General features: G+C 35.7%; 1 protein-coding gene across 1 annotated transcript in view; it reads right to left on the bottom strand.

Moving 5' to 3' along the window:
- Positions 1 to 16702, bottom strand: part of LOC128548219 (uncharacterized) — a 46299-nt gene that overhangs the window by 5862 nt on the left and 23735 nt on the right. The window contains exons 4-5 of the mRNA XM_053522674.1: positions 14349 to 14418; positions 10642 to 10776 (exon numbers count right to left, since the gene is read on the bottom strand). Of these exons, the coding sequence (XP_053378649.1) occupies positions 10642 to 10776; positions 14349 to 14418 (205 nt within the window). The remainder of the gene's footprint in view (positions 1 to 10641; positions 10777 to 14348; positions 14419 to 16702) is intronic.

The raw sequence follows: 16702 nt of genomic DNA, 5'->3' as shown, positions 1-16702 counted from the left end.
GTGAATAGAATGAACATCCTTTGAATAGAACTATTACATTAAAAAATCGTTTTCAACTTTACTAATTTTTATTACGTCGAATTCCAAAAATTTTATACAAGCTTTGTGTATAAAGATACGCCTCGTATTTATATTTTTCATTTTTGCAATGGAATTATAAATTCAGGATCTTTAAGATAAAGGTCTCCTTCATATATATATGAAATATATATATATGTTTATTCAAAGTTAAGTAACTGAAAATCTCTTCACTTAAACAGCTGTCATAACCACACTACGGTATTCACAACATCTATTTGAACAACAGAACTATTCCCAATCGAGATGGTCAAATAGTGCAACGTATGTCATATTAGATGCTGGCAATACAGATATAATTAAAGGCTTAAATAAAGAGTTCCAAGAGATGCAATAATGCTGGTGAAAATCTTAGCGCTACTTCTATAACTCTATATCCGATACATGGAAGGAATAATGATTTTGAATTTTAAGAAACATTTCGTAGTAGAATAGTTTATGTACGGTCGTACAATATTTGCACTTCTTCATTGTGATAGTCTCTGTATTAGATAGACACCTAAAATGTTGAGTGTTTTTTTTTCATTTGAACAACTCTTTTACGAAACTCCGACTAATGAAACTCTAGGCATTCATTAGAAGAAGTATTTCAAGATTTAGCTCTAGCAGCCCCTAAAAAGAGCCAAGTGTCCCTAATTAAAATATTGTGGTAAAGGTCCTTATAATAATGCTAGAAGTCAAGTTTAATGAAGATCCATCAAACAGCTCATGAGAAGAAGTCTTTTGAAGGCATTTCTAGTTTTTGATCTAGTGACCACTAAAAGGGGGCTAGTGCCCCATTTGAACAAAATTGGGAGAAGACACTATAATGCTACAGACCAGTTTTGATGAAGATCATCCAGCGGCTCGTGAGAAGTTGTCATTTAAATTTGTTTAAAAATTTGGCTAAAATGACCCCTAAAAGGGGCCAAATGCAACTATTTGAATAAAATTGGGAGAATAACTTAAAATGATGCTACAGACCAAGTTTAATGAAATAAAATCTGGAAAGTAGATCCCTCGGAAGTCCTTCAAGCGGTCCATGAGAAGAAGTTTTTAAAGATTTTTTTCTAGTTTTAGCTCTGTTGGCCCTTCAGAATGGGTAAAGGTAAACCATTTGAACAAAGCTGGCAAAGGTTCGTGCCAGGATGCTACTGACCAAGTTTGGTGTAATTTTGAAAAGTAGTTCCAGTAGCGTATAGGTTATAGGGAAAACATGTTTCCGTTTGTGAAGGAAGCATGAAACTTTGTATATCACTAATTTGAAGTATGCTGAATCCATAAAAAGTCAAAGGAGGCGACACGCGGTTCGCTAACCTAAAATAGCTTAAAATCAGGCCCCAAAAAGGGATATATGTTTTATTCATTTTAATCATACATTTTTGAAAGCCCTTTCAAAAAAGTGAATTAATGACCTCAATAAGTAATTATTCTTGAGATAATATTTATTCAGTTACGTTTTATACACATTTAATATATAAGACAAAGACAAATGACATAGATGAGGTCCTAAAATGTAAAAAATGTTTAAAAAATCTCATTTATAGGATGACTTTATTTTTATGTATGAATATCATATCGCTTATGTAAACAAGACTAATTTAAGTATAAATGCTGCTTTCATGAAAAGAGCACTGGTATCGTATGATAGATTGACCTTTATACGGTTTGAACCAACGACCTTCGTATTGATCTGGCAACACCTGTACCACTAGAATGCTTCTCCCGCTGAACCCCTCCATAGAGCCCTAGGTTAATGTTTATAATTATACACGTTTCTAAAGTGCAGTGATTTACTGCAGACACCCCAAGTACGCAAATAGTTACATATAACATAAAAAAAATCTACAGATGAATATATAATACAGACATAACAAGTCATGCCAAATAGCTTTAAATGTAAATCTTCGAAAGTAAAGATAATGCGATTAGTTTACAAACACTGTCTCCTTAAAATAATGGAGCTACATTTATCCTATATAGGCCTTTGGGATAAATAACGAAACAGAATATTTTCATCTTAGGTTCCAAATCGGTCTATATACTAATGCCATGTTTCTAATAAAGAAATAGGGAGCATTGTACGTGTGGGTAATAGTTGAGTATAATACTCGGCATAGCTGTATAGCCGATAGATCTCGTTCAACACGGCTAAAATGACTATTGCAGGCCGTCCAAGTTAAAATCATAGCTGATATGTGCTCTGTCAAATTAGGTGTCAAGAATACAACTCAGTAGCGCGATTATAAGACCTGGAATAATTGTTTGTTTAGGGTAACGCCCAAAGAATTATTTGAAATGATAGGTAGGCTTTCTTCTGTGTTTATAAAACATCAGAAAAATCATATGTCAGAAACTAAAATTGTTATTGTTATATGCTTTGTACCTTCTCGATAGAAATATATGTCATTGTATTGTCAACTTAAGTGTCCAATTTGCTTGAGTACACATCAAATTTGATTGATATATTTTCATCTGCCTGTGTATGTATTCTTTTAGTTACATTGATGAATTTCTTCCAACTGATAGCAGCTTTACGAATTGTATAACATAACTGAAGCTAAGTGCCAGTTTTCTTGTCCGTTTCCAGTCGACAGGATTAGCACTGTCAATGCCTGTCTCCAAATACAACCTACTTGATACAATGCTCTATGCTACGTAAGTGAAAATTTCTTTTTTGCTTTCAATATGTCTAATTGCTTAACCTTTAGCCCGCTAAATTTCTAAAATGGACTTGTTCATCATTCAATTTTGGCAGCACCACCTATTATTCCAAGGGGTGTTCACTGAAAGTGTACTGTCTGAATAGCGAACAGTGCAGACCAAGATGAGCTGGCACGGATGTGCAGGTTCATCGTGGTCTGCACTGTTCTCAAAGGCAGAATCGTTTGCCGTCAGAAGGCTAAAGGTTAAGAAAATATATTCTCTGGGTTCGTTGCGATAGTTTGTTGCATGATGGAAATATAAATCCTTCTAGCTGACATATGCGCTTGTCAAACCTTTAAACGAGACATAGCCTTAAGTAAAGATAGCCTTTGCCTGCAAACGCGTTGAGACAGTATCACAATCAGATAATGCAAAAAGAATGTTAGATTTAAGTGTTGTATAGGTGGCTGCACTCTTTGGTGTGTCTTCTCCTTTTACATTTTTGTCCTTGTTTTTCTTGCTGATAGAATTAGTCAGCATGTATCAGAACTGTTTGGAACGGCCAAATGAAGCTACAGCTAATTACCAGCAAACGCTTTTACTATAGAAACACCAGTGTTTATGTTGCATGTACGATTATCCTTTTGTGGTTTTGTTTTAATGCATCTGCGGCAAACAAATGCATGCCATGGACAGCTTTGTCATTGGTGAATATAAAGAACTGGGTGTATATTATTTATGGCAGTGCTTCACTGAATACAAGTTAGTACACCATATGTTGTAACAGAATTACATTTTTGGAAAAATACATTGTCATGTTATAAACAGCGGCATCAAGGTGTAAGTCAGTAAATAGAGCCAGACAAATTTCTAGTTACTCAAAGAAACCATCTAAACTTCCTGTTCACGTTTCTAATATGTCCACAGAACGATTTATTAATGTGGTCATGTTTGGGGAGGGGCATTAAGGCAAGGAAAAATTTAAAATGGCTGTAGCAGACAGCAGGACACATTTTAAATGCGTATAACATGTATTTTCTTGAAATATATTGTCAGTGCTGAAAAAAAAATCAAAATAATAGTGAAGGTCATGTTTAATGCAAAAAAAAATATTTCAGTCATACACACAAACTGCAAAATCAGCTAAATATGACACCCTAAATTGTAGTGGTTCTGTATGATATTACTTTCTATGATAAATTCTGTCATGATTTCATTTCATTATGATATAAGCTTCCTAAATGTCAAGAATAGATCTGTTATGTGATTTCAGCAATAATATGCAAAGAAAAGAAGGAAAATAGCTCCCCAGAGCAGTACAGGAGAACTATTTGAATCCGCCATTATGCGGCTACCATTCTTTTTCGCGCCAGTTTCGTTTTTTAGTGTCTGTATACCTTAATTGTGACCCTTGCAATGCTTAATCCTGTTGACTCTTGATGGACCAGTAGTGACACTTGAGTTCCATTATTGTGTACACTTTACAGAACCAATTAAGTGCCAGTGCAATAACACAGTCATGTATAGGAAAATTATGTAAATTTGTCAAACAAATGTATTAGAGAAATGCTGAAAAACCCATTACAGTTCTTAAATATCTATTGAAAAGGTGCAAATATTAGTTTCTGTTATTTTACTGGTCTTTGGATAAGCCATTTGGTCTGAAAATATGATCATGTCATATACGGTTATGTAACAGACAAAACATTAAGGGAGTTAATTTTAATGTACCTTACAAAAACGTAAGAAATGATCCTTTGATGGACATCTCCTCTTAATATAAATCTATTGCCCTAGAAATTACATGTATAACAGTTAATAATTACTTCAGAATAAACCATATACAGCGTTATTATTTTTAAATGGATGTTAGAATAAAATTATTACAGAACAGGAATGATTCAAGTATTGTGAAGCGGACTATTCATGTACCTCAAAATGTGAATATTTTTATGTTTAATAATATGATATTTAAAAGATTACAATACATTAATTTGGCCTTTAAATGAGACTTTTTTAACAATTACATGTACCCCTGTAAGAACCTCATATCATTTTTCCTGAGCCATGTATATTAAATGTGTGTAAAATGTAATTGATTCAAGTATTGTGAAGCGGACTATTCATGGACCTCAAAATGTGAATATTTTTAAGTTTAATAATATGATATTTAAAAGATTCAAATACATTAATTTGGCCTTTAAATGAGACTTTTTTAACAATTACATGTACCCCTGTAAGAACCTCATATCATTTTTCCTGAGCCATGTATATTAAATGTGTGTAAAATGTAATTGATTAAATTTTGTGTCAAGGGTTATAACTGATTAAGGACATGAATTAACCTTTTGGAAATTGTTTTAAATATATTTGATTGAAATAAATAAAACGTAGTTCCCCTTTTGGGCCTCTTTATTTTTTTGGTTGTTTCAAGCCAACAAATCGAATATGTAATCCTGTTCTGATTCATCATACTTTATAATAGTTAAATGCAATTTTTCATGCTTTCTTCATAAGAAAAATCTTTTCACACTCTATATCTCGTTACGTCCCTTTTTAATATGTATGTTGAGAAATCGAAATATTTTTGGGCAAACTTTGTATATTTGTCAATACCAAATGGTTTTCTGTACATGTAAGTGATATGTTATCTATGTTTAGATCATATAAAACATTACTGTGAAGATACAGTTCAATTTAAAGGAAAAACTTCAAGACATTATTTCCCGCCTTTTTAAATTGATTCAAATTGATTTAAAAGGAGGTTCCATGGCATATATAGCGTGTCTCCCCCTCTTTATGAATTTGGATACCTTAACGTAATTTCATGCAGACTTTGGAGCTTTCTTTACAAACGGGAACATCTTAGCCATTTTTTGTTCCATATCTTATTCGCTACAGAGGAGAAGATGTTTAAACAAAATATGTTGACGATGGACGATTGCCGACGGACGCCGGTCTTAACACGGTCTAACCAAATGGTTTCAAAGAGTGTTTTGGAAGATCTGACGAAGAGAAGATAGTCAATTGTCAAGGAGTTAAACTCAGGATGCAATGATGGTCGCATGCAATTATTTAGATCTAATTATGACCGGATATTGGTAAAACCGACAGAAAAGGATTGACGGCGCTTATCAGATCCCTTGAAGACACTGACTACTTGTTTTCCATAGACAAACATATGACCAGTCCTTGGAATACCGAAAATAGAAAAATGTACCAAAGTTATAACCGTTATATTTTTACGTGTCATGTGAATTAGAACATTCCATACGTTAGTGTGTTCGCGGGCTTGCAAAAATCTATTCAAATTGATTCTATGCATTATGCAGTTATATGCAACTCACTTATATATTAATTCAATTTTAATCAAATTTAGTCGTTCAATTATACATTCTTTCATTCGTTCGTTTGTAAATAATCATGTTTGACATATTTTTTGACCTCTGGTAACCATGTTTTAAACTACACATAGGTTTTATAGAGACCGATATTCTTGCAAAAAGAAGGAAATGTAGGCTAGCCTCCATAGTATCTTTCCATGATTTGAACAAGTTACCTAGTTTCTGACTTCATGTAACCCAGTTTCAAATTTAATCTTAACTTTAAAGAAACAAACACTGTAACAAAGTTTTTAAAAAATACCAAACAGAAAATGTAGCCAAAGAGTGTTAAAAGATTTTTCTTTACTTTGTCGTTAACGTTTGACCTACTGATCTCAAAATCAATAAAGGCCATCTGCTGGTCATGATCAAAACCCCTATTAGGTTTCGTGATCCTAGGCCCTATCGTTCTCAAGTTATCTTCCAGAAACGGTTTAAATGTTCCGGGTTACTGTGGCCTTCACCTTTAACCTAATAATCTTAAAATCAATAGGAGTCATTTGCTGGTCACGATCAACCTCCCTATTAAGTTTCGTGAACCTAAGCCAAAGTCTTCCCAGGTTATCCGTCGGAAACGGTTTAACTATTCCGGGTATTTGAGACCTTTTTCTGTGTTCTACTGATTTCAGAAATAATGGGGGTCATCTGCTTGGCATGACCAATCTCCATGTCAACTTTCATGATCTTTGGCCTAATCGTTTTTGAGTTATCATCGGTTAACCAACTGGTTGAAAACAAGAGGACCATGATGGTCCTGAATCGCTCACCTCTTCCCACATGACCCAGTTTTGAGTATGACGTCGTTTTTTCTATTATTTGACATAGTGACCTAGTTTTTCAGCTCATGTGACCCAGTTTTGAACTTGACCTAGATATTATCAAGAAAAAAATTCTGACCAATTTTCATGAAGATCCATTGAAAAATATGGTCTCTAGAAAGGTCACAAGGTTTTTCTGTTATTTGACCTATTGACCTAGTTTTCGAAGGTACGTGACCCTGTTTTGAAATTTACATAGATATCATCAAGGTGAACATTCTCACTAATTTTCATGAAGATTTTATGAAAAATATGGCCTCTAGAGAGGTCACAAGGTTTTTCTATTTTTATACCTACAGGTCTAGTTTTTGACCGCACATGACCCAGTTTCGAAACTGATCTAGATATCATCAAGTTGAACATTCAGATCAATTTTCATGAAGATCCATTGAAAAATATGGCCTCTAGAGAGGTCAAAAGATTTTTCTAATTTTAGACCTACTGACCTAGTTTTTGACTGAAGTTGACCCAGTTTCAAACTTGACCTAGATATCATCAAGATGAACATTCAGACCAACTTTCATACAGATCCCATGAAAAGAATGGCCTCTAGAGAGGTCACAAGGTTTTTTTTATTATCTGACCTACTGACATCGTTTTTTATGGCATGTGACCCAGTTTCAAACTTGACCAAGATATTTTATCAAGATGAACATTCTGACCAATTTTCATGAAGATCCATTCAAGGGTTTGGCCTCTAGAGAGGTCACAAGGTTTTTCTATTTCAAGACCTACTGACCTAGTTTTTGATCGCAGTTGACCCAGTTTCAAACTTGACCTATATATCATCAAGATAAACATTTAGACCAACTTTCATACAGATCCCATGAAAAATATGGCCTCTAGAGAGGTCACAACGTTTTTCTATTATTTGACCTACTAACCTACTTTTTGATGGCATGTGACCCACTTTCACACTTGACCTAGATATCATCAAGATGAACATTCTGACCAGTTTTTATGGAGATCCATTCACAAGTATGGCCTCTAGAGAGGTCACAAGGTTTCTCTATTTTTAGACCTACTGACCTAGTTTTTGACCGCACATGACCTTGTTTCGAACTTGACCTAGATATCATCAAGATGAACATTCAGACTAAATTTCATACAGATCCCATTAAAAATATGGCCTTTAGAGAGGTCACAAGGTTTTTCTATTATTAGACCTACTGACCTAGTTTTTGAAGGCACGTGACCCACTTTCGAACTTAATCTAGATATCATCAAGATGAACATTCAGACCAACTTTCATACAGATCCCATGAAAAATATGGCCTCTAGAGAGGTCACAAGGTTTTTTCTATTATTTGACCTACTGACCTAGTTTTTGAGGGTACGTGACCCAGTTTCGAACTTGACCTAGATATCATCAAGGTGAACATTCTGACCAATTTTCATGAAGATCCCATGAAATATATGGCCTCTAGAGAGGTCACAATGTTTTTCTATTTTTAGACCTACTGACCTAGTTTTTGACCGCACGTGACCCAGTTTCGAACTAGACCTAGATATCATCAAGATAAACATTCAGACCAACTTTCATACAGATCCCATGAAAAATATGGTCTTTAGAGAGGTCACCAGGTTTTTCTATTATTTAACCTACTGACCTAGTTTCTGATGGCACGTGACCCAGTTTCGAACCTGACCTAGATATCATCAAGGTAAACGTTCTGACCAATTTTCATGAAGATCTTGTGAAATATATGGCCTCTAGAGAGGTCACAAGGTTTTTCTATTTTTAGACCTACTGACCTAGTTTTTGATGGCATGTGACCCAGTTTCGAACTTGACCTAGATATCATCAAGGTGAACATTCTGACCAATTTTCATGATGATCTTGTGAAATATATGGCCTCTAGAGAGGTCAGAAGGTTTTTCTATTTTTAGACCTACTGACCTAGTTTTTGAAGGCACGTGACCCAGTTCCGAACTTAACCTAGATATCATCAAGATGAACATTCTGACGAACTTTCATAAAGATCCCACAGAAAATGTGACCTCTAGAGTGCTCACAAGCAAAAGTTTACGGACGCACTGACGCACGGATGGACGACGGACGACGTACACCGCGCGATCACAAAAGCTCACCTTGTCACTTTGTGACAGGTGAGCTAATAAAAACTTAATCATTATTTGGTAAACTGATAGAAACTGAAAATATTTGTTTGAAAATGTACATTAGTTCATCGATTTTGAAATTCCTTAATACAGAATAGTAATGTGAAATTAAATCACATGCTAAGTAAGACATTGATATGCTTTAAGTTAAACAGAAATAAGAAGCGTGTCTATTTGAACAAGAGGACCATGATGGTCCTGAATCGCTCACCTGTTCCCACATGATCCAGTTTTGAGTATGACGTCGTTTTTTCTATTATTTGACATAGTGACCTAGTTAGTGAGCTCATGTGACCCAGTTTTAAACTTGACCTAGATATTATCAAGATAAAAATTCTGACCAATTTTCATGAAGATCCATTGAAAAATATGGTCTCTAGAGAGGTCACAAGGTTTTTCTATTTTTATTTGACCTATTGACCTAGTTTTTTAAGGCACGTGACCCAGTTTCAAACTTGACCTAGATATCATCAAGGTGAACATTCTGACCAATTTTCATGAAGATCCATTCAAGGGTATGGCCTCTAGAGAGGTCACAAGGTTTTTCTAATTCAAGACCTACTGACCTAGTTTTTGATCGCAGTTGACCCAGTTTCAAACTTGACCTAGATATCATCAAGATAAACATTTAGACCAACTTTCATACAGATCCATTGAAAAATATGGCCTCTAGAGAGGTCACAACGTTTTTTCATTATCTGACCTACTGACCTACTTTTTGACGGCACGTGACCCACTTTCGAACTTGACCTAGATATCATCAAGATGAACATTCTGACCAATTTTTATGGAGATCCATTCACAAGTATGGCCTCTAGAGAGGTCACATGGTTTTTCTATTTTTAAAACTACTGACCTAGTTTTTGACCGCACGTGACCCAGTTTCGAACTTGACCTAGATATCATCAAGGTTAACATTCTGACCAACTTTCATAAAGATCCCATAAAAAAGTTGACCTCTAGAGTGGTCACAAGCAAAAGTTTATGCACGGACGCACTGACGACGGACAACGGACGCCGCGCTATCACAAAAGCTCACCTTGTCACTTTGTGACAGGTGAGCTAAAAATTAATGATTATATGAATGTCAGGTATTATTTTCTTTTCCCCGATATATCTGTGTATTATCAACATTTGACAAGTGTAGATATGCCAAACTCTGTGTCAGTTTTTAGAGTTATTATCTACAGGTATAGGTTCCAGTGACACTTAACAGCATATTTTCAGTTCTATTTTTATATTCATAAGAATGTCAAGAAGTAGATACTTAACTTGATATCATCTTTTTTGCATTTTGATAATATCGTAAAGGCGCAATGTAAATAAATATTTACTGGAATAATATTTTAACATTTGCTAGTCATATCTCTAGTCCTTTGGATAGCAACTGTGATCTTTTATTTTGCAAGGACCTTAAAGACATTTTATCAGGCTTCTACTTTAAAACAGGTAAATTTTCAATTGCTTCTTTTCTACAAATTACTTGCACTTCGCTTCGGGTTTTCACTCTTTATTCAATACTGAAAATTAAGTATGCATAAGAAATTAATAATGACTTTTATTACGAGTACACACTAACATTGCAACATGTATGCCAAATAAGCTGTATGACATACCTGTTTCAGAATGTTTTGTTTCTGTTTTTCTTCTGTCTTCTGGATATTCAACAGTTGTTTTCTGTTCCTGAGCCTTATCAACATCCATACTTGAATCTGTCTGTGATCTTGTTTCTTCCTGATGTTTTGCAGATTCTGAAAAAGTAACATTTTCAAAACATGACTTTTCTTTCATTTTCTGCAAATTTAGAGCAAATGGTAAAACTGCATCTCTTCAAAGGAATTTTGAGGAATTTGCGATTTAAGCCCATGCTTGGATATAAATCCAGAAGATGACACTGGTATATGTTTCTATATGAAAGAAATATAAATCTGAAAACTTTAGTTTTAGTTCTGTTAAAGCTACGGAATGAACAAAGCATAAAACATGACCTAGATATCGAACTTGACCTAGATATCATCAAGATGAACATTCAGACCAACTTTCATGAAGATCCATTGAAAAATATGGCCTTTAGAGAGGTCACAAGGTTTTTCTATTATTTGACCTACTGACCTAGTTTTTGAAGGCACGTGACCCACTTTCGAACTTGACTTAGATATCATCAAGATGAACATTCTGACCAATTTTCATGAAGATTTCATGAAATATATGGCCTCTAGAGAGGTCACAAGGTTTTTCTATTTTTAGACCTACTGACCTAGTTTTTGACCGCACGTGACCCAGTTTCGAACTTGACCTAGATATCATCAAGATGAACATTCAGACCAACCTTCATACAGATCCCATGAAAAATATGGCCTTTAGAGAGGTCACAAGGTTTTTCTATTATTTGACCTACTGACCTAGTTTTTGATGGCACGTGACCCAGTTTAGAACTTGACCTAGATATTATCAAGGTGAACGTTCTGACCAATTTTCATGAAGATCTTGTGAAATATATGGCCTCTAGAAAGATCACAAGGTTTTTCTATTTTTAGACCTACTGACCTAGTTTTTGACCGCACGTGACCCAGTTTCGAACTTGACCTTGATATCATCAAGATAAACATTCAGACCAACTTTCATACATATCCCATGAAAAATATGTCTATGTAAAACTTAGGACCCACGTGACGGGGCCTCTTTTCACCCCAGGGGCATAATTTGAACCATCTTTGGACCTCTTTTCACCCCAGGGGCATAATTTGAACCATCTTTATAGAGGACCATTAGATGATGTCACATGCCAAATATTGAGGCTCTTTGCCTTGTGGTTTTGACAAAGTTTTTCCTATATAAGTCTATGTAAACCAGGTGACCCCCATGGCGGGGCCATATTTGACCCTAGGAGAATAATTTTAACAACCTTGGTAGAGGACCGCTAGATGATGCTACATACCAAATATAAAAGCCCTATGACCTGTGGTTTTGGACAAGAAGATTTTTAAAGTGTTTCCTTCTATATGGAATTCAATTCTTAGAACAATGTTTAAAGAATACCATCCAAGGAAGTTTCATCAAAATTGGCCTGATAATTTAGGAGGAGATGTTGTTTAAAGGAAAGTGTGGATGGACGGACGGACGACGGACGGACGGACGGACGCCGGACGGTGAGCGATCACAATAGCTCACTCTGAGCCTTTGGCTTAGGAGAGTTAAAAATAAATGAAGGGTCATAACTTCGTGAAAAATCATCCGAATAAAACCCGCTTCGAACACGCATAACTAGGTCTGGTACTGATTATTATTAAAAGATTGATGGAAATCTGGCAAATAATTGCCGAGAAATAGCACGGACAATTTTTTTCCATATATACATTTAAAGAAAAAATAATAAAGGGCCATAACATAGAGAAACCTCATCTGAATGGAACTCATTTCGCACATGCACAACTAGGCTTGGTACTGATAATAATTAAAAAATGTACAAGGTTTGATGGAAATCTGGCAAATAATTGCTGAGAAATAGCCCTGTCAAATTCCGTCTACAGAGTGACGGACGGACCGACGGACGGACCGACCGACGTACGAACCGGAATCCAGAATAGCCCAAGATACTAGTATCTGGAGGTAAAATAGGGGTGCTAGAATTTTAACATAGTGAATAGTTGAATTATTATTAAGGAAGATTATTATTATGGAAGATCTTAAAATCATACCTTAAAATCATACGTATTATTTTTGCGTTTATTCATAAATCAACGACCATAAATCTTGACCAACTTGTTCGATATTGCCTAAAATGGAATTTTACCGACAACTCCATGGCCATAAACACAATGTCTAAGTTTCATTACGTCGTTTTAGAAATGTTAATGCTAATAAACATATCTATTAAGGATGAATGGACAGACTACGGACATCAAACTATTATAAAAGCTTAACGTTAAGGTAGCTCCATGCCTGTCACAGTTATAGTCCAGGAAAGATCAGACATTACCTTTGACTCGAAATTTGATCTTGATTTTTTTTTTACTTTTACACTGGTCTTGCGCATCGCACACCGTCTAATTCAGGCATACACTTGAATACGAATGAACATGAAAAATGCTACATGCTAGTCAAAGTTACATCCCGGACAATAATATTGTATCTGAATGTCATTTGAAATTCCAGTGTGAAAATGGCCTTTGAGATAAAAACCTGCGTTTTTTGCACCACATACTACCTCGCCGAGGCAAATATTTCTGCATACTAAATATTTGATTATCCCATGCATGGTAAAGTTACAGTTAGGACAAGATCATAAATAGCTTTCGATCCCTTTTTGTAGCCTTGGCAGTATATTCTGATAATAAATATTTTCTGAAAATACAAAAACAATGTAAGCATCGACCCGTCCAGTATCTGACAAAACTTTTGACCCCACTCTAAGGATGACCTTGAACTTTCAGATAGGGGTCTTGGAGTCTGAGTGCGACTCAGTCTCTCATTCAGGCAACTACTTCCGCAAAATCTAAATGGTCGCTCTTGAAAGTCTGGACAAAGTCGTACGGGCGCACATACATATTAAAGCACGCACATATGCCTATAAGCCATGATGATATCTAAACGAAGCTTGACAGAAATCTTAAACAAGAGCTCACAGAAAACGAAATGTTCCCCTTGATGCATTTAGTAATTGCGAAAGGATCACAAATAATTTGGTCACTGTACACGAACGTTCTAATGCTCTTGGTCAGTGTGGCCTTGACCTTTGACCTATTGACCTCAAAATCAACATTGGTCGTCTGCTGGTCATTACCAACCTCCCTATTTAGTTTCATGATCCTAGGTCCAAATCATACGGAAACTGTTCAACTGTTCCGAGTCACTGTGACTTTGACCTTCGACCTACTGACCTCAAAATCAAAAGGGGTCATCTGCATGTCATGAGCAACCTCTCTTTCAATTTCCATGATCATAGGCCCACGACTTCATCAAGAGTTATCATCCGGAAACCATTAAACTGTTCCTGGTCACTGTGACCTTGACCTCTGACCTACTGGCCTCAAAATCAATAGGGGTCATCTGCTGGTCATGACCAACCTCCCTATCCACTTTTATGATCCTTGGCCCAAGCGTTCTTGCGTTATCATCCGGAAACCCGCCATATAAACTTTCATGATCCTAGGCCCAAGCGTTATTCAGTTATCATCCGGTAACGATTTGGTCTACACATCGACAGACGGACCGACTGGCCTACCGACATCTGCAAAACAATATACCCCTTCTTCTTCGAAGGGGGGCTTAATAAAACTATTAGATGTTTACTCTGAATATCAACTGATGGAAGCGTAATTACCTTCTGCATCTATCTCTGAATGAAGCGGCGAACGTGTTTCGTCGTCACTAACTTGCTCTTCATTCTCAAGCTGTGAGATAAAATATAATGACATGTATGCTAACAATTATACTTTAAATTTATTTAGTTTTCTTGTAAGAGATTGATTGGCGTTAATACAATTAACAATTGAAGGGACACGCCTACAAAAGTGCGGAGTGTTGTTGTAAGTTAGAAGCAAGAATTGTTTAATAACCTCTCAAATAGGCATTTCTAGTCTAATCCGATGACGAGTTTTATACCGGATTGCGGACGTTTACCGGGACATCTCAAAATATTCAAGTGATGTAACACGGTGTAAGAGAAAAATTAACGCCACAACTGTATTCGTTTATTTTACACCAATCTTGTGGTTCATATCTTATTCTGGATATGCCATCGCTTAGTTTTTAAACGTTTTAGAGTGAAGTTATACATGTATATGAATTCCCAGAGCATCTGAGTAATGTTAGACATCAACAGGCAGTCGTTTTAGATACAGCCTTGTGTAACCATGTTTGCAACAAAGATAAAGGTAAAATAACCCAAACATAACTGTAAAATAGATAAACGTAGTTTGACTATAGAATTAAAGAAAAGGCTGCATTATACGGAAGAACATTAATATTGCCAGTTATGTGTTATTTTATAAAGTATGTAACTCGTAATTTCGAGTTATATAGCTACCTAACTCTGTATTTCGAACAGTTTGAGATACCTTACTCGAAAGTTGGTATTACTAGTTATTTTAATACTCAAACTTTCGACTTAGTATCTGGAAATTTCGTCTATACCGTTCTATGACTAAAACTGGATTGCGATAATGGGCATTACAAGTTCGATCTCAAGCTTCCGCAAAGGGAACGCTAAATGTCATTTAATATTATGTAGCCATATGGTAACCTCCCGATAGTTTGGTCGTAGTTTGTTTCGGAAGCCACATGGTTGATCGACCGACAGTCTTTTTTTTCTTTTTTGGAAGTCATATGACCGACCGATCGACCGACATTCTAAGACTATATTGAGCTCCAATCTATGTTAAATATTCGTGCTATGCATCGACCGTATATCATTTCCGTATTCGTCACACCGTTTAGATATAATCGAATGTAATTTTTTGCACATAAGGAAAGTAGAATGCTGTTTCACATATTACTGTATTTTCTGCTACCATATTTTTGTATGGTGGCTAATTTCTGCCAATTCGTTATCTTGTTTTGTCGCAAACGTCGCCCCGTAGAACATGGTCTAGTAAATGTCGCCTCGCCGAACGTTTATGTTTCTGCCTAGGAATTAATAACCAATGTGTTATGTACATGTAGGTAAATGACCACTGACAGCAGTGCCTGTACTGTATATTTTATGCAGCTACTAACAAACCAGATAGAATAATAAAACTACTTGCACTAAGGCTACTTGAATACCTGCTGAAAATAACACATGAATATCTCAACTAATAAAAAATGTTTAAGCCCTTTGGTGAAGTTGGCCCATTGAAAATCAGTAAATTTGATCAGGCCAATGTGTGGCTCTGTGATGAAAAAAATATTCAATACAATTTAAAATGCAACATGTTGTGTAATGTCCATTGCGTAGTTATTTTATCATGAAAGTTTCAGGTAAAAAGTTTGAACCATTTCTTAAAAAATAACGGAAACTGTGTTCCTGGCTGGTCACATGTCAAATTACCCCAACCACTTTCAATGTAAATATCTATAAAAGTAAGTCGCAACTGGTAACAGTAACACTTGTTAATGAAACTTAATACATGTAGGTATATTGCCATAAAATACAAATAAAATAATAAAAAAAAATTGCGCAGACACCTAACTGGGACCCCCTCCCCCTTCCCTGATCCCCCCCCCCCCATAGATGCTATGTTTTCAATTGAATATTTTCTGATTTATTTTCGAAAGCAATGTATAGTGTTCCCCTCAAATAAATAACCGCTTGCTAAAGCTCTGTATTTTGGTTACATTAGTATACTATACTATAATGCATTTGAGAAAAAACCCAACATTTTATCGTCATAATTATGACATCCAAGTCAGCATCGGGATAGGCTAGAAATGCCTAATACTCTGTAACTAATGTAGCCATCATCTGCTTTGCTTGCTCAAAACCAAGTAGGCCAAGTTGGCCCTGGATCGCTCACCTGAGTTAACACACCAGAACAGGGCAAACATGTTTGACCTAGTGACCCAGTTTTTGACACCACATAACTCAAGTTTCAAACTCGTCCCCGTTTGCAAGGAGATAAATATTCTGACCAAGTTTCATGAAAATTGGGCAGGGGTGGGGAATGTGGTCTCTATAGTGTAAACAAGATTCTGACC

The sequence above is a fragment of the Mercenaria mercenaria genome, chromosome 14 (genome assembly GCF_021730395.1).
Source record: "Mercenaria mercenaria strain notata chromosome 14, MADL_Memer_1, whole genome shotgun sequence".
NCBI lineage: Eukaryota > Metazoa > Mollusca > Bivalvia > Venerida > Veneridae > Mercenaria > Mercenaria mercenaria.
Note: the sequence above shows the minus strand (reverse complement) of the source record. Positions and strands in the feature narration are given on the sequence as shown.